The sequence below is a fragment of the Siniperca chuatsi genome, linkage group LG2 (assembly GCF_020085105.1).
Source record: "Siniperca chuatsi isolate FFG_IHB_CAS linkage group LG2, ASM2008510v1, whole genome shotgun sequence".
Taxonomy (NCBI): Eukaryota; Metazoa; Chordata; class Actinopteri; order Centrarchiformes; family Sinipercidae; genus Siniperca; species Siniperca chuatsi.
This window is the reverse complement of record NC_058043.1, coordinates 32,872,840-32,893,670: the sequence shown is the minus strand read 5'-3', so window position 1 is coordinate 32,893,670 and position 20,831 is coordinate 32,872,840. Positions and strand designations below refer to the sequence as shown.

The 20,831-nt window shown below is 41.4% G+C and overlaps 1 protein-coding gene across 4 annotated transcripts in view; it reads right to left on the bottom strand.

Annotated features, from left to right (window-relative positions):
- Positions 1-384: 384 nt before the first annotated feature.
- The window catches only part of plxnb1b (plexin b1b), a 110,029-nt gene continuing 89,582 nt past the window's right edge, over positions 385-20,831 (bottom strand). For all 4 annotated transcript variants that reach the window (XM_044175159.1, XM_044175175.1, XM_044175168.1 and 1 more), the window contains 25 exons: positions 20,528-20,621; positions 20,186-20,352; positions 19,782-19,933; positions 19,470-19,575; positions 18,183-18,319; positions 17,692-17,868; positions 17,357-17,591; positions 15,389-15,631; positions 13,385-13,564; positions 13,096-13,244; positions 11,578-11,678; positions 11,018-11,235; positions 10,740-10,918; positions 10,577-10,643; positions 9,055-9,201; positions 8,750-8,915; positions 8,190-8,293; positions 7,357-7,441; positions 6,693-6,859; positions 5,326-5,486; positions 5,006-5,153; positions 4,583-4,647; positions 4,258-4,333; positions 4,097-4,171; positions 385-3,171 (listed from right to left, as the gene is read on the bottom strand). In XM_044175159.1, the coding sequence (XP_044031094.1) occupies positions 3,067-3,171; positions 4,097-4,171; positions 4,258-4,333; positions 4,583-4,647; positions 5,006-5,153; positions 5,326-5,486; positions 6,693-6,859; positions 7,357-7,441; positions 8,190-8,293; positions 8,750-8,915; positions 9,055-9,201; positions 10,577-10,643; positions 10,740-10,918; positions 11,018-11,235; positions 11,578-11,678; positions 13,096-13,244; positions 13,385-13,564; positions 15,389-15,631; positions 17,357-17,591; positions 17,692-17,868; positions 18,183-18,319; positions 19,470-19,575; positions 19,782-19,933; positions 20,186-20,352; positions 20,528-20,621 (3,504 nt within the window). In that variant the 3' untranslated portion in view covers positions 385-3,066. The remainder of the gene's footprint in view (positions 3,172-4,096; positions 4,172-4,257; positions 4,334-4,582; positions 4,648-5,005; positions 5,154-5,325; positions 5,487-6,692; positions 6,860-7,356; positions 7,442-8,189; positions 8,294-8,749; positions 8,916-9,054; positions 9,202-10,576; positions 10,644-10,739; positions 10,919-11,017; positions 11,236-11,577; positions 11,679-13,095; positions 13,245-13,384; positions 13,565-15,388; positions 15,632-17,356; positions 17,592-17,691; positions 17,869-18,182; positions 18,320-19,469; positions 19,576-19,781; positions 19,934-20,185; positions 20,353-20,527; positions 20,622-20,831) is intronic.

The following is a 20,831-nucleotide window of genomic DNA, read 5'->3' as shown; positions in this document are numbered from 1 at the left end:
TACATCCCTTCAGATATTTTAATCTGTGAACAGGCGAGAATGTACTTGACTTTCTGTCTTGTTTTATCCTGTTGCAGTTGAGTAAAGATAAATTGTTTGTAGGTGTTAAGGTCGGTAGTTAATTATTAAGATACAGTAGATATATTTGTTTAATTGACTCGGTAGACTACATCTCAGCGTCCTGATCTCCACGGTAACCTCGGCCTCATGAACGCGCATAGCACCAATAATTGGCCCCGGACCGCGTACACTAGCAGTGGCATACTGTCCATTGTTACAGTCGGGACCACAGCGGTCCGTTTTCAAGCCCTAATTCATTCACTTACATATTAACATCTTGAGGGACTCAATATGAATGCTATGTTTTTGAAAGAAAACAACACATCATTTTAAGAATACTTTATTACATCACAATCTGCGAGAAGTTACTTCTCTTATTATAAACAGGTTAAATCACTACAGTTACATTTTAAATCAGTATGCACGATGATGTTAACACACAAAATAAGAAACATCCTTAAAACCGCTCCTTGCAGAGCCTGCTCTACATTGCCAAATTTATACAGCCTAACAACAGTTACAGTTTTTCCCTCAGTTGGCTTGTCTTTATCGTCACTGAGCTTTCACCCCCATCGGAACTGACAGTGTAGGACAAAACAAACCATCTGTTCATATGAGTCTTTAGTTGCTTGTGTGTGTTAAGCAATGTAGTGATAAACCTACGGACTACATTCTGACATTCTGAGCCTGGAACTGGGAATAACACACTTTAGGCTCAACTGACACACATCAGCACTCTTCAAAAGGGGGCATGGACAGTTCTGAAAAGAAAATCCTTTTCACTGTCATCTATTTTGGTCACTGATGACTAGGGCTGGGTATCAAATCTCTTTACTTTTTAATTGGAGACTACACTGTCTATAGCACTGACTTGAGTATTGAGAGACTGTTATGCACCAAAGCTGGCACTGAATTTGGTCAGGTTCTCAGTTTTGTCTTCTCATAGTGTCATATTGAATTTAGTTTTTTGAAAAATGTGCATATATTCAGCAAAGTAAGGTAGTGAACAACTTATTTTGGTACTGAAACAATGATGTACTGAATCTATTGGTACAGGTGTGTCAAAGTCTGTTTCCCTGTAGATTTGGGTTTCTCCTTGCACACACCTGAACCCAACCAGTTATCTCTGCAATGCCTAACCATAATCTTAACGTTAACCTAAATTAAGCCCCGACCACAAAGGGCAGTGCTATGAGAAACACTATTTAAAAGGGGAAACAGATTTTGACACCAGACCGGCATCAACAACTGTCCAACCATACCCAGCCCTTCTAGCCCCTAGGAAGCCATCTCAGTCGGTCATTTAAATAAGAAAAACATAAGCAAACATTAGCTCGTGTTTATAAGATCTCTGTGCTCCAACCAAAAGCAGAACAGTGTGACAAGATCAACTATACCTACTGAGCCAGTAGTAGTATAATCAGTACATAATCTCTATCAACTTGACAAAACAAAATGCCATAAGACCTTCAGCACATGAAGCAGTGTCACCCTGGGTTCTGTGCAAGAAGTGTATACCAACCATGATGTCAATACCAAAACATTTCAACACGTACCATCACCTCGGCTTGGAGCGGAACAAGGTAACCATGTTAATAAACTGTTCAAAAGCTAAAAGGAATGTTAAAAAATGTACAAAATAGAAATATGACTGACTTGCAAAATATAACACGGCGGTGCACACTAAGAATCCACTTCATTAATACGAGTTACTTTATGGAAGGATTTTTGTTTTTCCTCTAACATCTTTCCAGTGACTTGTACACTATAGACACATCCACATGAATAAGTATAAAAGGAAGAACACAGAAACAAAAAGAGTTAACGGTCACTCAGTCGGGGTTTAAGTACCTTAAAATGCTCCAATGAGCAGGTTCTGATTTCAATCTCACACAAAGGAAAGAAAATCATGAACTAGAAATGTGTGTGCGTGTGTGCGTGGACCGCAGCAGGTGTTACTGTATATGTGCACGAGAGCAGATCTGTGCTGTGCTGCTGTACTGGTAGTTGAAGCTGGTTGAAATGTACGTAGTGTTGGTGTTGGGTCAACAACATCACAGAAACATTTTTTTAAAAAAAAGAAAAGTATTTGATGCAGCAATTAGCTTTAAGTAAAGGGGGTTATAAACAATGTTGTGACCAAGGTTTCATTCTTAAACATGTGTCCATTTAAGAGAAAAATTCTAGTTCACTATTTTTTGAATACTACTGACTTAAACATCTAAAATATAATTACCAGTTACTTCAATTACTTCAATACTTGAATACCAGAAATGTGAAAATACATGATGTAGATTGAAAACCAGGGCAATATGGATAACTGTGCGCACACACACGCACCATACACAAATCACCATACACACACATAAAGAAATAACCTCTGACCGTACAGCAGCGACAAGCACACAAGGCATAAGAGGTACCGCTTCATAAAATTCACTCCAGAGGGAAAACAGTGACATAAAATCCCCCTTTAATAAGTCTTCAAATCAGATCAGCTGACTGTGGACCAGCTGGTTTCCTTTACGTGAGAGCTGCTGTGTAAGCCTGCAAAGTTTGAGAGCTAAAACTCAGTTTTTCCTCCAAATGTCTCGTCATAAAGTTAATGGAGGGACAGCAGGCCTGACTGGTGTCTTTTACACATCTTTGTCCAGGTTTGTTCGGTGTCCACGTGTTGTCCTGCTACTACAGAGAGCTCGGGGCCTCAGAGTGCCCAGACTAAAGTCACCGATGCATCCTTAGCTAACACCAAAAAAAGGCAGAAGGTGCTGGGATGTGAACTTCAATGCCAACCTGAATCTTCTGATTCTTAAAAAGTTTCTTCTAAAGCTTACGACTCCTTGACTCCAACCCTCCCTCCTGAAAGGAAGGTTGGTACTATCTTCCTGTTTGTCTGTCTGTTGCTCTCCTGCTTTTCAGTTCAGCCTGCAGGGGGGCAAGTCTCTTAATTCCCCTCCCACTCCCAACCCGCTCTGTTCGTCGTGGCTCTGGCGAGTGTTTCCTCTGTCACAAGTCGGTGACTTTATTCTCCACGGCAGCTGCGATCTGCTGCAGTCTGTAGCCGAGCTGCATCTTCTGGGCCGTGGTGTCCTCTTCCAGTGCCGTGATGATCTGATGAGAAGGAGAAGATGGCGCAGGGATGGATGGAGACAGAGGTAAAGAGGAGGAAAAGTGAGATGACAAACACAAAAGTAAGATTTTTCATTCCTGTAAGCAGAAATGCACCAAAAGAAAAAAAAAACATAAACTCCCATTACCAATCTTTTCAAACTGACAGAAAAAAATGTTGTATTTCCCGTTTAAAAAGGTTTTTCTTTTCTTGTTTTTTTCCATATCCAAACTGAGGATACAGCGCAAACTTGGTTACCAGCTCCACCAAGTCTGTCCTAACCTCAACCGTTCTGACTGATGGCAGTGAGAGACAGGACAGATGGAGAACTCAAAAAGCAAAGTATGTATCTACATTTCAGACATCCTGGAAGGAAGAAATACCCTTCCACCACCACTCTACCTGTACAATTGTAAACCATGCTGGTGTATGAGATTATGAGTGTGTATCATCTTTGGAATGAATAAATGAACTCCGTTATTAGTTCAGTTCACTTTACAGGGCATATGATCCTAAATGGTGAGAACAATTTAGCTATTTGATATTCTAAATTACCTTTCTAAATTATTTGATGAAGATTCAAGTTTTTGTACAGTAATACGCTCAGATATCCCCTCAATCACTGACAGCCTCAAGTCCTAACAATCAAAATAACCTGGAATGCAGGCAACTCCCCATTAGAAAGCAACTGAATTAACATTCAGCTCCACATTTTCAGGCAGAAGTTGTTACTTTTGATATTTCACATTGACCTCCAGAATATAGGGTAAACACAAATTAGTAGTCTAAGCAAGCCATCACTGATTATATTGCTTTATATTGTGGTGCATTTTTTCAACTCTACTGTGCACATTATCACATCTTTGTCTTGTGCCATGACATCCTGTTACACCTTTACCGCTGAGGCAGCCTGAGAGGTAAACACACCTGGTCGTAGTATTTGTTGATATACTTGTACAGCTCGTGCAGTGCAACCAGGTAATTGAGCTCTCCAGAGTAGTTCTGAAACACAAACCATTCAGGTCATATGTCAACCTCTGTTTCTGTAAACTGTATTTCTCTATACTGTGAGGTGTGGCAGCACTCACCCTGGACAGTTCAGCCAGAGCAGAGTTCATCTCCTGGTCACTGGCTGAGATGGTCTGCCTGATGTCAGCATAGTACCTGCAATAATGGCAATTACGATCAACTTCATATGCATGACTGAGATTAAAAAGTGCTTTAATAAGCTGGTGGAAGCACATTTTTTACTAAGAAATACATATAAACTTTTATAAACTAACTGACCTCTAACCAAACAGCATTTTTTATCATTGCATATTTATTATATTACAGAGCCAAGCCATACGTCATATTGTCCAGGGAGCTGTTTTAGAATAAGTCGTAACCAGTTTTAATTCAATCTGAACCCACCTTTCTACCATCTGTTTGTAGCGGGGGATGTCTCTGGCATACAGCAGCTTGTTGATGGGAGAGTCCTGCTCAAAAAGAAAAGAGGGAATGAGAAGCAGAGAGGGCTTGTCTGAATGTCAGCTCCATTTGTGACTGCTGTAAAGCCATCACCTGCGACTGACACATCGTTCACAGCCTCAACTTTTCCTCCTTTTTAAACATTTTCTTGTCTTCCATCATTCGTGTATCTGAAAACGCCTTTTGTTCAGTCTCAGTTATGTAGAAAAACAGGTGGTACAGTAGCTTTTTGACTGAAACCACAAAAAACTATTTAACATAAAAAAATACATAATGGAAAAGTGTTTTTTTTATTATAAATCAATCCTCTCTAAGTTCTAATGTGTAAGAAGCTTCTACATGCTCCCTCCCGCCATCCAGACTCACCCGTCCCAGCTTGTGCTCGGCGATGGTGCAGGAGTCCATGAAGGTCTGGGCGATGACCGAGAGCACGGCGTCCACGTGGTCCGAAGCCTGGACGTCAAAGATAAACTGAGGGTTCTTCACAATGTTGATCCAGAAACGCAAAGGGAGACTGGAGAAATAGAGGAGACATAAGTTATTATAACTGAGTTGTTGTTTCGAGATCCAGCTTGCATCAATCTTTGAAGTGGTTGGAATTAATTATTCATTATTTAAAACATTAAATACAATTGTGATTCATGTGACCACCCGGCTCTCTGTGTCTGTGAGAGTCTATACTGTACCTGTTGGTCTTCCAAATGTGTATCGTCTCTGGGTCAGCGATGCCGTGTTGTCCCGCCTGGTCGTCCAGCAGGTCAAAGAAGTATTTGACAGCCAGCGGGACAGGACGACTGGTACTCAGGATCACTGTGAACAGATCGTCTACAAACTTCTGCAACGTCCCCTGAAGAACATGGCGGAGGAGGAAGGAGAGTCAAAATGATTTAGTGCTGAGGTTTGTTTGCTACTAAGCAATAAAGTACACATTACAGGACAGGAGTGTGTCAGTGCGTTAACTGTGGACACGTGTGTACCTGCAGCATGTGGGTGTGGCTGTTCATCTATATCATCTACACTTGGATATAAGTGACTGTTGTTGCTCGATTCTTATGTGAATTATGTACCAAATTCATACAGCTAAGTTTGAATGGAATTTTTTAAAATCAAACTTTATGAAATATTGTAAAACAATTTTGCACATGTTTGAGATAGAAAAATAGTTTTTCCCATGAAAAAATCATGCTGGAATAATGGAAATGATAATCAACTTGCATGGACACACATAGAAAATGAGCTTGCTGCCCCCATTGGGCCAATAGAGGCATTGTCACATAAAAGTGACATGGATAAAAGTTCAAGCTGTTACATGTCTCTCAACATAAGCAAGGATATTCTTCAATTTGGAACAATCAATTTTAATAGGGGAAAAAACTATTGTGTGGGAATCATGGTTGGATAAGAATATTAGGAAAGAATCTCCCCAGTTGTGTTTATCAGGAGACAGGTCTCTCCTACCACCAAGTACAGTACGGCTAGAAAGTTTGCGAACCTTTTAGAATGTTCTGTATTTCTGCATAAATGTAATCAGATCTTCATTCAAGTCCTAAAAATACATAAAGAGGATCCAGTTAAACCAACTTCTGGGGAGAATAACAATGGTATTGAGAATTTCCTCCATTTGTACACTATCTGCCTGACAGTGGACTGGTGAAGGCCAAACTCTTTAGAAATGGTTTTGTAACCTTTTCCAGCCTGGTGACCATCCATAACTTTTTGTCTGAGGTCCGCAGAAATCTCCTTTGAAATCCATGGCACACTTCCACAAACCTGTGTGGTGAAGACCAGACTTCGATAGTAAAGACCCAGGTTTATATTCTTTCAATAGGGCAGGGACGCTAAACTCACACCTGATGGTCATTCCATTGATTGAAACATCTGACTCCATTCACCCCTTTAAATTGGTGTGGCTTATTTTACTGAACTGATAATCTGTAATATGTTGTCTGTAAGTTCATAAAAACTTGAATTACTATTCCAACATGTCATTGGTGTGTGTGTGTGTGTGTGTGTGTGTGTGTGTGTGTGTGTGTGTGTGTGTGTGTGTGTGTACCTTCATGGACAGCAGGCGGGTCAGGTAGATCTCAGGGATGGCCTTGGCCCTCTCTCTCTCTCTCAGGCTGCCTCTGCGGTGTTTGGGCAGCTCAGGCTCCTCACTGGCTTTCACCAGATGCCACAGCCTCACTCCACCTTCATCTGCATCCTCCAGCATTGGAGTCTCTGCACAAGTCAATGTTTTAAAAGCTTTATTTAATATATTTCACTGACCAGTGGTGCCCTGCTTCAACATCAGATATACAGAAAGCTCATAATTTTCATATTTTATTTATCAAAAACAGTTATGGGAATATTAAAAAAATTGGATTTTAGCACAATCACTTTGTAGTTTCAGGGTAATTTTGTGAAGAGTGATTAAAATCAGTATCAACAAGCCCAAATCAACAACTGGGAGCTGCCCAATACAGTCCAAGTGCCCCATTCCCCATGCAAGACATGTTCAATACTTTCTGCTGCCTAGATTAATTTTACAAATTATAACAGAGTGGTATGCTAATAACAGAAATGTTACTGTTGCTGTTGTCGTACACATAGAAAGGTGGTTAGTTTAGATTCAGTAAGGAGTGTAGTAGAATAAATGATTTTAAGGTGGCAGTTTGATCACCAGGAGGAGAAACATGATTCATTATTGCAATAATATTGTTCTCATGTTAACTCACTCTCTCCCGCCACGTAGTCATGGTTGTCATGGTGAATGTGTTTGGTGTGGCGAGGGACCAGTGCTACTGTTGCACCATCTGGGACCTGATGAACAACACAAAAATATACAGTTAGCATGATTAGGTTTTAGGTTCCTGGGAACAACATCAGCATCACAGAGAACCTGACATGGTCCTCTCACATCTCCACCCTGGTCAAGAAAGCTCAGAAACAGCTGTATTTCTTGAGGAAACTTAAGAAGCCAAGTTCTTATTAACTTTTACAGAGGAGCAATAGAAAGCATCCTGACTGGAAACATCACAAACTGGCATGGGATGTGCACAGCCCAGGACCGGAGGGCTCTGCAGCGGGTGATTAAAACCATTCAGAAGACCACTGGTACCAACCTACCGAGCATCAGTGATATTGGTGAGGTGAGCTGCCTGCACAGAGTCCAAAGGACACTAAAGGACAGTACCCACCCCAGGCACAACCTGTTCACCCTGCTGCCACTTGGAAAGAGGTACAGAAGTATCCGTTGTCGTACTACCAGACTTCAGAGCAGCTTCTTCCCTCAGGCTGTGAGACTCCTTAATTCATCCTCAGCACTCCACCATGTAAAATAGTTTTCATTTCTATGACTTATTATTTATTCACTGTATATATATATATATATATATATATATATATATAGTAGCATAAAGGGAACTACAAAACAGAATCTTATACAACCCTGTGTTGTAAAATGATCGATAAATCTATCTTGTATTAGACCACAAACCCCATTTTTACTTTTTAAACATATTGCATTTTCTTTGAAGAGGAAGCATGTTAGTGAAGTGTGAACTTTGACCTTGTAGTGCTGCAGTGTGTTGAGGCGTTTCCAGTTGCCCTGAACCACAGACGTCAAGTCCTCGTCTGACAGGATGAGATGACCAGCAACACCAGACCGCCACTCTGAACAAGAGACAACAGCCAGACAGTCAGCAGTGTGTGTGAACCTGTCTAAGTGTGTGTGTACACATGCTTATCGGTGCCAAATGTAACATATTTACAATGGAATATGAAAATATATAAATATATGCACACTTCCGGGTTTCTTTCCAGTATTTACTCCAGCTGGTGCTTTGGTTAGTAATGGTTCTTATATCAGTATTAACAGCATATCATCTGAACGCAATGATAACTTGGGTGAAAGACTGACCAAGTAATGAACTTTTCTTGCTGTAGGGGGCACCACAGCTCAACAAATGTAAAAGAAAACCCTTGAAGGCAACTGTACCAATTCAGAATTTCTCTTCCTTTACTGTCACAGATGTAAGTGTGAATAGCAAAAATGCTAGAATGGATTTTATCTGTAAATAAATCTGCTCTGAGCATCAGGTGTGTGATGTGGTATATATGGATTCTCACCCAGGTCCAATGAGTCGGCGTGGGGTCGGTGGGAGAAGGAGGTGCCCTTGTACACCTGATCCAGCAGTTTCTCTTTCACCTGTGTGATTGTGTCACAGTCCAGCACTTTGGAGGGAAGTGGCTGGGTCTCGTTCACTCCTCCACCCTGCACCAAAACATTTAGAGTCTGCAGAAGAAGAAAAAAGGAGGGGTGAGAGAATGAAAGAGGGTTTTTTGAAAAAAATCTTCCTGACGGTAATGGTGGATGTCTGGGATTCTTTAATTAGATGAAAATTATAATTTTGTTTAGTCAGAGTTCTCCTCACCAGCGTCTTGTACTCCACGTCCTCTCGCAGCAGGCGGTTGTCATTGAGGGTGTACTTGGCCTTGCCGGTCACAGCGTCCACTGGTCCTTTATCTACCTGGTGCTTTATGGCCCTGAACAGCATGTAGAGAGACTCCCCCGCTGAGTCCTGCACAAACACCCACACCCCCACACTGAAGTCAATTAGTACTGGCCCAACAGACTGCAGGAGAGAATGAAGGGCTCAAATGACACAGACACAATGACAAGGACATTCTTTAACCTCCTTTAAATCAGTTACTCACGACTTTGTGCCAAAGAGGCGCAGCAGTTTGCATTCTACAAAATGAAGGAAACCAGAAATTCTTCAACTATTTACTTAGAGGGGCAATATGTAGGATTTGGCCAGAATTCTAGTTTAAAACATTCAAAAAATGAACTAACCTTATCAACAGAATGTGGAGAAGTAACTGAAGTGCCAAAGTGCCAACTACACATACTAAACATATTTTGATGTCGGACTCCACAGGCGACAGAACTCATCCTGCCGGCTTGCAGCCACTATGTTCTCCTACTTGGTTCAGTGATCTTAATTTGGTAAAATATAAAACTTCAATTCTGGATTTTTAAGTTTATTTGACGAGCAGAAAGCCACACAGCAACTCTTTGGCATGGTAGCGAATGCTTGTGTTTTCTCCCTCAGCGTAAACTGATGTGACATCTTGTGGCCGTTCCCATAAATACCGACTGTGCCTCAAAAGTTGATATTCCGATAGTATAGCCAGAGACGGTTTAGGGGACTGCTTCCTTCCAGGGGTCAGCTAGGACCGCTTATGGTACGTGTCCACAGGGTCGCACCGATTTCCCAGCATTGGACGCTTGATAGGTGTGCCACTAGATGTCATGATTGACAGGTGCTCTCCTTCCCTGAAACACAACAGGAAATACTTCCTGGCTGCACCAGACTGGATGAAGGCTTTCACTTGTGCTCCCGGATTTCAAACCAGACCAACATGCCGGCTCGTTTGGAAACTCTCTCTCATATTACGAAAATAGTTCACCGAAATGTGTTTCTGAAAACATTTAGGCGAGAAATAAGCCATGCAGCTGCTGAACCTGTCTTCATTGTCGACAACGGTTAGTTGATACGTTTTTCGGGAGTTTTCCAGAGGTGGAGAGTCGCGCTGGGCGCACCTGATTTGCATAAAGTAGCCTAGGCCCAACTTTATGCTTTCTTATCGATTTTCTTCCTAGTTTGCTCTGTATGTCAATCAGTTGTATAAATGCCTTTTTGTCTCAATGGTGTGAAATCTAATCTAATAGAAAGTTGGTAATAAAGAGAATTTACACTATATGTGTTTTCTCAAGGTCCATTTTATCACCATGTACCAGGGCTCAAATTGGCAACCTTCTATTCACAAACACAGATCAAATCCTGTAAAATGTTATTGTTCTAATGTTATTAGAAACCAAAGTGTCAGTGAAAAAAATACATTTCATTGTTGTAGCAGAAATATAAAATCATGTCTTATGTGTTGACTGACCCTGAGGAAAGCATAGAGGCAGATGGACATCCAGTTGGTCAGCAGTTTCTCCACCACCGTTTCTGTTCTGCAGAGAAAAAACACAGAGTTTTGAATCACTACCAAACATCTTAAAAGCACCTTGAACCTATAACCACATGCTTTCTCTCTTTCTTCTTCTTACCGTCGCAGCATCAGCTTGGGGTTCTTGGCCACATACTGCTCCACCAGGTCGTTAAGGAGAGTTTTGAGGATGTCAGTGAAATACTCCAGTTTGCCGTGCAGTGCCACCGTCAGCAGGGAGGCCACGTAGGCCCTGTCTCTGGGAGAGAAAGTCCGCTGGCTCTCCAGAGTGTGAATGAACTGAGAAGATGAGAATGAGAAGATTATCCCTCTGCTCAAAATGTAGGTATTGTCTTAAGGCCTCACTCTACTCATGACACTGACGGTGACGATGACTACCTTGGTGAGGAAAAGTTTACTGTTGAGCAGGTTGGACAGCTGCACCAAGCCCTGCTCCACCGTCTGCCGCCGACACTCCTGAACGTCCAGGTCTCGCCTCAGCGGAGATTCCCGGTGGCCAGGGAAGAAAATGCGCTCAGCGTACATCCGGTAGTCAAGAAAGGGGATGCCAGAGCCCACCAGGTCGCTGGACATGTCCATCATCTCTGTCATCAGGTCTGAGTTAGGGTAAGGGAGGTGGGTTGAAAGATCAGGTGGTATTGCTAGAAGCTCTTTTGTCTTCAGCTTCCACTATATATTATATTGGAGTGCGCACTGGGAACTGTGTCGGGAGACTAAAAGTAAACCCCTCTGCAGCAGCCATGTGGGATGTGAGGAACATTTCATCCATGAGGTGTGATGTAATGGTATAATTTCATAAGGCAAGTGTGAAAACAAAATGGATCTGTTGGCCTCCATAAACTAAAATAAACTTTCTTGTTCCGTCTCCGGCTCTCCTCTCCCAACCTCCTTCCTCTTTCCTGCTCTCTCCTGTCATGTAACTTTTCACATTCTTTTACCTGTGAACTCTTTCTTGCAGCGGTCTCTCACGCTGGTTTCCAGGTTCTCCAGTTGGATCTGGACCTTCTTGTAGTCTCTCAGAGCCTGCTTACTCTTTCTCCTGACAGACACCAACAAAGACAGGAACAGAGGGTCAGGCAGGGATAGAAGAGAGAGTAAAGTAATACCAGTTTCACACTGGATTAGTGGAGACCCAATGAAACTGTGAAAAGGTTGACTCAAGTCATTTGAACCAATAAACCCCCACCAGTAAGGATCAGGGTTAATCGTGAGGTCATGCTGGGAAAATGGAAACACTGCCTGATTGGGTAACACCCAAAGGTGACAATCCTGATCCTATAGTTCTCAATGTGACACTTTTCAAAAACTTCATGACTTTACATGATCAAGTCAAAGTGCCATCATGACCTAACAATGTTCTTCCTTCCAAGTCAAATAATGTTGGTTGTCTAAAGGTTCCGGGGGGTTTCACCATCTGAAACTGGGAGACGGCTGCGCCTCCCCCCATCCCAGTTCTACATATTTTTATGTGGATTTATGAATGTTTATTCGCAATGGACACAGAGACAATATCCTCGGAAAGTGTCACACTGAATCTAAACATATGTGCATTATATCTGTGTTCAGATTTGACTCAGAGAAGGAGCACTATTTTTGATGCAAACTGCAGCAATCAGGTGCTAAGGGTTTTAAAGTACCTTGATAGCCTCCATGAGCTGTATGTCTTAGCCACTGCTGACCATGTTTATAAGCAGGCCAAATCAGTGGCCAAACTATAATAACTGACTTCCCTTGTTTTTAGAACACCTGCATGCACCTGTTCCTCTCCCCTCACGCAGTCTCTTAGTCTCATCAATTTAATCATTTATTGCATAGAGAATTCTGTTGCCTACTTTATAATGTCTGACAGAGCAGCAGCACTGAATGACAGGACATACAATTGGGACTCTCATTTAATTGCTATTTGCTCACATGCTGTATGTAAACCATTTTGTTGGATATTCATAATTTCATCCAAGTGCATCCGAGTGATGATTATCATTGTTGTACAAGGGTTTCTTGTTTTTTTTAAATCCTCTTCTGCCACACACTGTGAGAGGAAAACAATCTTTTTTTACAGAATGATCTGACATGAGAGGAATCTCAACTTAAAATTTGCTCATTCACAGTGTTTCATGTTTTATTAAAATTCTTTTTTTGGCACATTAAGGATGATAATTGATAAATGTATCACAGCAGTCTTAAGAAGACAGATTAAGAAGTGCACTCTATCTCTGTGCATAATAACCTTGTGCTGCTGCAGCTTTTATGGTAATCTAATCGCATTATCATCAAGCCTCAATAAGCTCTCAATATCATCAAAATATTGCTCTATAGTGCTACTAGTGGTCAAAAACTCCACAGTGCACCTTTAACTTACTTTCCAATTGACCAGATTATGTGTCAGTTTTCTTTTTCTATACTCAACTACACAGTAAACATGCACAAAAACACAGACACACAGTCCACCCACTGACCTGTAAATGAGCACAATGATAAGGACGATGAGGGCTACTATGGACGCCCCGACCCCAACTCCAATCTGAGCTTCCAGGGGGAAAGTGGACAGGCTGAGGTTGTCATACTGAACCTTACCCAGGGAGAAGTTCAGGTTGCCCATTTGGACCTGAAACACACAAACCAGACCCTTAATTTATCAGAGGTTTCAAACAGCAGTGTCCTGCTCACACAGTCCCACCCTCCTTGACTGGTCACATGCTAAAAAGATTTTTCTGTGGTTTTAAAGTGAAAGCACGGAGGACTCACTGTGAATTCAGGCAGATTGTCGGAGCCCTCACGTTTCTTGCCATTGGGTCCTGGTGCAGGCTGCTGAGGTGGCGGCTCGCAGTACAGATGGTTTCTGGTCAGGGTCTTAAGAGCACACACACCCTCCCCGACCAACACTACCACCTCGTCCTTAGTGATGGCCAGGTCCAGGTTTTCCCCCTGAGAACACATGGAGATGGAACTATGTTAAATCTATTTTCACTTCCAGTTCTTGTCATTTTTTTTCCTCTGTAAATTTTCAGGCCATACAAAAAAGTGAAAAACATATATTTATTCAATTTTATTCTTATATTTAAAAGTAGACACTATGGTTTCAGTTTTTTTACTGAGTGCAGTTTTTATGTTAATCTTTCTCTGTGACAACTGTTAAACACCTAGTATAAACAATAGTTTTATTTATTATAATAACCTGTTTAAGCATGATTCATGCTACTGTTCTGTTGTTCTACCACAAAAACAAATACCACTGCTAACAACCCAGGCTGTGGCAGTAGGCCATGATAATCCAGCTCTGAATTCAAGTACTTGCCCAGGCTATGTTAACAGTTTTCTGCTTTTTTCCCCAGACAGCTAGTCCTATTTTGTCATTTGTCATTCAGTCTGATGTCTGTTGCACCAACACTTTGGTCATGCGTGAAATACCCAAACACCTACTGGATGGACTGTGTTGTTGGGGGCAGTAGCTCCTGGTAGGGTCTCCCAAGGCAAACTGGTCCCAGGGGAGGGGCCAGACTAAGAGCGCTCTAGGTAAAGGTAGGGGACCTAGGTGTGCTGACGTGGAACGTCACTAGAACCATTCTGTGATGCTGGTTGCATCAGTTGCCCAAGATGAGAGGTGCCAGCGGGTGTGGGGATACTCATAAGCCCCCGGCTAAATGCCACTGTGTTAGAGTTCTCCCTGGCCTCTATGCGACTGTGAGTCACTGAGAGGAAGGCTCTGATGGTTTTGTGCTTATGCAAAAAACGGCAGTTCAGAGTACCCGACCTTCTTGGAGTCTGGTTTGGGGACCTCAGAATTACATGTCTGCTCTTTGCAGATGATGTGGTTCTTGTTGGCTGTGGTTTGCAGTCTACTGTGAAGTAGGTGGGATGAGAGTCAGCACCCCCAAGTCTGAGGCCATGGTGCTACTGCTACCTGCCCCCAGATAAGCAGAAGAAAATGGATGGATGGATGGATGGACAAACAAAAATTTTGTTTACTTTCAGAGTTACTCACCAAAATGCATTGTGTGCATCCTTGAGGTATGAAAAAAAGTGTAGAGTGCCTCATAAGCCATTCCTCATAAAATGTTTGCAAAGCCAATTTTTTAAGTATTTTAAATCCTGCATTGTGTACATCCATGTTTACTAGTTGGCAGCCTTGTTCTTCACTACCTTTGTTGGTGCATTGCAGCACATCTTGGTGTGCTGCAGCCAACTGTCGATCAGTGGAATAATAGGATCCATTGTAGGATTGTGTATCGCATCACCTGCAAGCGTGCATGTGCATCCTCATCCGTGCTAGAGAAACTCCATGGGGAACTTTTAAGTTGTCACTCTGTGTCCATAACAGCAAAGTCAATGGTCATACAGTTGGCAGTAGTTTTTGCTGATAGTGTCACTTCTTCCTTATTAAATCAAATTGTGCCTTACACACATCACTTTTATATTATGGTAAAATGCAGTACAGATAACATTTTAAATAAGTGGTATTGTGTAAATTAAATGCACTCGTAAGTGACTTACATAGTGTATATGTTTTAAATGGACAAACGCCAGCATACACAGCTGTTTTGGTGGGTTTCTTCTGCTACAAATGAACCGTTTGGACAAATGCATAAACAGATGAGTCTGGTTGTGGTTTTCAATGTAACTGGGGCCTTACACTTGTAAATATAACAATTAAGGGTTGTAACATTAGACAAACTAACAATGCCATCATTGCTTCAATTAGTAAAACAGCTACTTCTACAGCTGCCCGTCTATCACTGCCTTTCCTCTGACCTCCAGCTGGATGAAGCTGCCAGGGTTGTAGCGGTAGGCCTTCAGAGGGTCCTGCTGGTTCAGGGGCCGTAGGATGGGGTTGGGCTCGTAGCTGAAGGTCTGAGGGTTGAGACTGCCGAAGCCAAAGCGCAGGTTGTCCAGCAGAAACTCCACAGTGACCTTTGACTCCAGGATAGAGGAGTCCACCATAGGAGAGCGGCACAGGATCAGGGAAGAGGAGTTTACCTCACAGCGCTCCATGAACTGATGAGACCGGGGGGGTGCACATAAAAAAAAAAACCTTTAAGGGCATTCCATCAGAAATCAATCACTTTCTGACCTCACCCCTTTCAATTTGAACAATTTGTTTCCTACATGTTAACCTATATGAGTGTTAGAATGAGGTTTGATTAACCAGAATGACCAACCATTCAGGAGAAGGGGGCCCCTCAAAGTTGACCCATATTTGAATCGCACCCCACTTAAAGACATATATATACACATATATCTTCTTAAAAAATAAACATAACAGTGTGGTTCTCTTATTATCAGAAAGCTTACAAACCAGGTTATCCACAATTTCAATACTTTTGGACCAAAATAAATAAATTAGCAAATTTGGTTATTTTTTGGTCTTTAAACCTTAATTTACCAAAAATGCCTAAACTCAGATTTTTTTAAATTTTTTAATATGTTATCGGGCAGACACTTCTTTATATCTCCTGAGGTTTTCATGTTGTGCCTGCTATCAGTTGAGCAACAGCAGAGTATATGTTCTAACACATATGAATCCTTCACGTTGCCTATTTATTAAATTACTTTTTTTATTTATTACTTCAGTTTTCCCATGTGTTTATCATCACATGACTACAAAACAGAAAATTAAAATGAAATTACATAATAAGGAAGCCCAAGTCAGCAAAAATGTGTAGTGCAAAGTCAATTTTTATTTTGAAGCCACTGGGGTCAAGGGCTGATGATGCTTTGCTCATTTCATTTGGACTTAAGACAGTATATTCTGCCACTTGCTGTGTATGGCTCCACTGCTGTGAGCACTTACCCAAATCAACCACCAGTTGATCAGGAAGTCTTGGGAAAGTAAATGATGTGGAAGGTCCCTTTTGGAGCAAAATGTTTATTTTGTACCTGATGCTGCTTCAGATCAACCTCTTTACTAGGACAATATCCCCGCTGTTGAAGTGGAATACTTCACAATATCCCAATGGCTTGCTGAGAAAGAATTTCTGAAGCTGCATTTCAGTCAGGCAAGAACTTGGGCTTCCTTATTATGTAATTTCATTATAACTTTCTGTTTTTTAGTCATGTGATGATAAACCAATGGGAAAACTGAAGAAATATTTAATAAATAAGCAACATTAAGGACTCATGTGTTAGACCATATACTCAGAAGTCTACTGTTGCTCAACCGATAGTGGGCACAACATCAACACTTCAGAAGATGTAAAGAAGTGTCTACTGTATAACATATTAAAAAAATTTAAAAATGTAGTTTAGGCATTTTTGGCAAATTAAGATTTCAGGACAAAAAAAAAAACCATCACCTAATTTGCATAATTTATTTTGGACCAAAAGTATTGAAATTGTGGATAACCTTGTTTGTAAGCTTTCTAATAATCAGAGAAGCATACCGTTTGTTTGTTTTTTTAATTAAAAATTATTTTGTTTATTTTTGAAGAAGATCTCTGTGTCTTTAGCTGGGGTTTGAGTCCATTATGGGTCAACTATTAGGGCCCCCTTCTCCTGAATGGTTGGTCATTTGGTTAATCAAATCTCATTCTAACACTCACTCATATAGGTTAACATGTAGGAAAAAATGTGTTCAAATCGAAAGGGGTGAGGTCAGAAAGTGATTGATTTCTGACGGAATGCCCCTTTAGTAAAGAAAGAAACTTTCTTTGAGTTTAGAAATAACAAATCAACACATACACGCACACGCACACACACACACACACACACACACACACACACCTGCTTGACAGAACAGAGTGGGTCTCTAGGACAGATAGGGTCAGGCACTATCCTCGCTGGCATTCCCAGAGTCTTATCCTGGTCCTCTCCTTGCTCTCCACTCCTCCTCTTCCTTCTCCTTCGCTTCCTCCTTTTATTCGCGGTGACTGACTCAAAGGGAGAGACGGTAACCACCATTCGGGGCTCCTGCACCACATCCAGATTGTGGCCCGACACATAGATCAGCCGACCACCACTAAACAGACAAAAACTCTTAAATTTCACAGCACTTAAATTTTTTAAGTAGGGAACAAGAGGTGAAGGTTTAGAGATAAAGGTCAGATTCCCAGACTCACGCCAGAAAGCTCTTTGTTGGTGTAGCGTGGGTGATATTGGGGTTGTGGGTGTAGCAGTAGGCTGAAGTGTGGAGGTGGCGCTGGCTGTTGCCGTAATGCAGGGTGACCTGGTGATCTCCTGTCTTATTACTGCTGCCTGTCACACACTGAACACTGGACCTCTGCACCTCTGACACACTGAGGAAAGAAGGAGGAGGCACACAGGAGAGACAGATTAATAAATGATGTGATACTTTATTGACCCCATAGAGAAGTTATATTTTCTCATCCCCCCTCGAGGAGGTCAAAGGTCAGACTGACAGAGGGAACATTAAATGAAGAAGCCTTTATGGTGACTAAGAGAGAAAAAGCAGTAATAGCAGCTTCTACATTAAAGCTGCCTTTGAATCAACAACAGACTGCTCATCATTCAACCAATAAAACACGACAACCTCCGCAACCTCTGTGTGATTGATTGATTGATTGATTGATTGATTGAGTGAGAGACTTACATGTTACAGGGCACCCCTCCCACAGTGATGGTGAGGTCTGAGGGACGTCCTGTCAGCAGGTTTCGGCCAGTGATCGTCAGGGACGTTCCTCCGGCTTTGGGCCCCCTTTCAGGATACACCCCCATCACAAATGGGTCCTGAGAGGGAGTAGAGGATGGAAGAAGTTCATATTCTACAATGTGCTCTTACTTTCCTATGACTTATATATACACACATATATACAAACACATATACATACATACATACATACATATATATATATATACACATACATACATACATACACACACACACACACATACACATCCATACATATGTACATACACAAACATACATACACACACATACATATACATATATACATTCATACATACACATATATATATACACATACATACAGTGGTGTGAAAAAGTGTTTGCCCCCTTCCTGATTTGTTATTTTTTGCATGTTTGTCAAATTTAAATATTAGTCAAAGATAACAAGTAAACACAAAATGCAGTTTTTAAATGAAGGTTGTTATTATTAAAGGAAAACAAAATCCAAACCTACATGGCACTGTGTGAAATAGTGATTGCCCCCTAAACCTAATAACTGGTTGGGCCACCCTTAGCAGCAACAACTGCGATCAAGCGTTTGCGATAACTTGCAATGAGTCTTTTACAGCGCTGTGGAGGAATTTTGGCCCACTCATCTTTGCAGAATTGTTGTAATTCAGCCACATTGGAGGGTTTTTGAGCATGAACTGCCTTTTTAAGGTCATGCCACAGCATCTCAATAGGATTCAGGTAAGGACTTAGGGCAGGTGTGGCAGTAATCAGGCTAGAGAAATTGAACTCAGTTATGTTTTAACAGATGGGGCAATCACTATTTCACACAGGGCCATGTAGGTTTGGATTTTGTTTTCCCTTAATAATAACAACCTTCATTTAAAAACTAACTACATTTTGTGTTTACTTGTGTTATCTTTGACTAATATTTAAATTAGTTTGATGATCTGAAACATTTAAGTGTGACAAACAAGCAAAAAAAAAATAAATCAGGAAGGGTGCAAACACTTTTTCACACCACTGTAAATACATATATACATACATACATACACACACATATATACATACACGTACACATATACACACACATTCTCATTTGTGTGTACTGTATGTCTGATATTTAGATGTTTTTTTTTGTCATATGCTTTATCTATTTGCTACTGCAACAACACAATTTTCACAAACAGGTCAACGAAAAGCTTTTCCAATCTACAATAATTTTAATCTAATCTCATGTACCTGGTAGCTGAATGTCTGGGTGGACAAGCCAAACTCTCCTCCGCTCACTTTAACAGACACATGGCCCTCCTTCTCTCCTCCACTGGCTTTGGTCCTGCACACAATCCTGGAAGACAGACATCTCTCTTGTGATAGTTGTTCTTAATAAACAACACAGAGTCATGTTTAATTAAGATGAGAACAAGTGAATGACACTTTTGTAAAGACCCATATGCTTTGTAGTCTCAAGTTTAGAGAAATCTGCTCAATCCACAAAGGATTCCATTAAATTCCCTTAAAAACATGAAAATCAAGATATATACCACCCCATACCTGGAAGAGACCTCGTAGAGGCTGGGGATGACGGTGCAGGCCACCCCAGCTACTGACACAGAGTGGAGGATGTCTTCAGCCTTCTGGCCCAGGTTGGAGCCTGAGATGGTAACCATGGTGCCGCCTTCCAATGAACCAGAGAGTGGCTCAATCTGAGGGAAGTCAGGAAATGCTTCATCTTAAAAGAAATTTTCTGGATGCATGGGGTATCTCTTTCTATTAATGATTGATTTGTAAGTGCCAATTTATTTCAGTTTCAATTTTGAAAAACTGATTGGGAAAAAGAGCTCTGATCTGAAATATGAAGATACATTGTGACTATAAGCATCTGAAATGTTGTATTATGTGTCTCCCACACTCCCAAAGTAAAAAGGTAAGTGGAGAGGTCAAAGGGCAGTACTCACAGAGTGGATGACAGGGGCAGGGCACGTCTGCTGTACGGGTTCACTGCAGGAGTCTGAATACAAGCAGCTGGCATGAGCGCCACCACACCACACACAACCATACTTCTGGTCAGCCGTATGGCAGCGGCTGCAGTCAGAGCGGCCCACAGAGCAGTTGTACAGAGTCACTGAAGGCAGAACAGACAGACAAGAGCGTCAGTCAATGTTTAAGTGTGTTAACATTGAGTGTTTTTATTGGTGTTGGGTCTTTGGAGAAAAGACTTGCACAAACACTCTCTGAGGATAATAGCCGTATGTTGAGAGCAATAAAGTAGCAATCTAATGTAAGGACTTTGACCTCACCATATAGATCAGGAGAGCTGTCCACATGGAAGGTGTCCCTTCTCTTCACATACACCATGGCATTGTATTCCTCCACTGGAGCAGAATATGTGTACTGGACAAACAACAATGGTTTCATTTTTAAAAACTACTATTTGTTACACAGTCACAATATCGGACATCAAAGTAGACAGTTTAATCCTGCCTCAAAAAACATTAGTTTATCATCATGAATTACATTTACTGGATCTAAGTTCTATACAGTGCCCATGTGGTTAAAATCTGTATATTCCTGTCTGGACAACATTTTGTTACAAGTTATAAA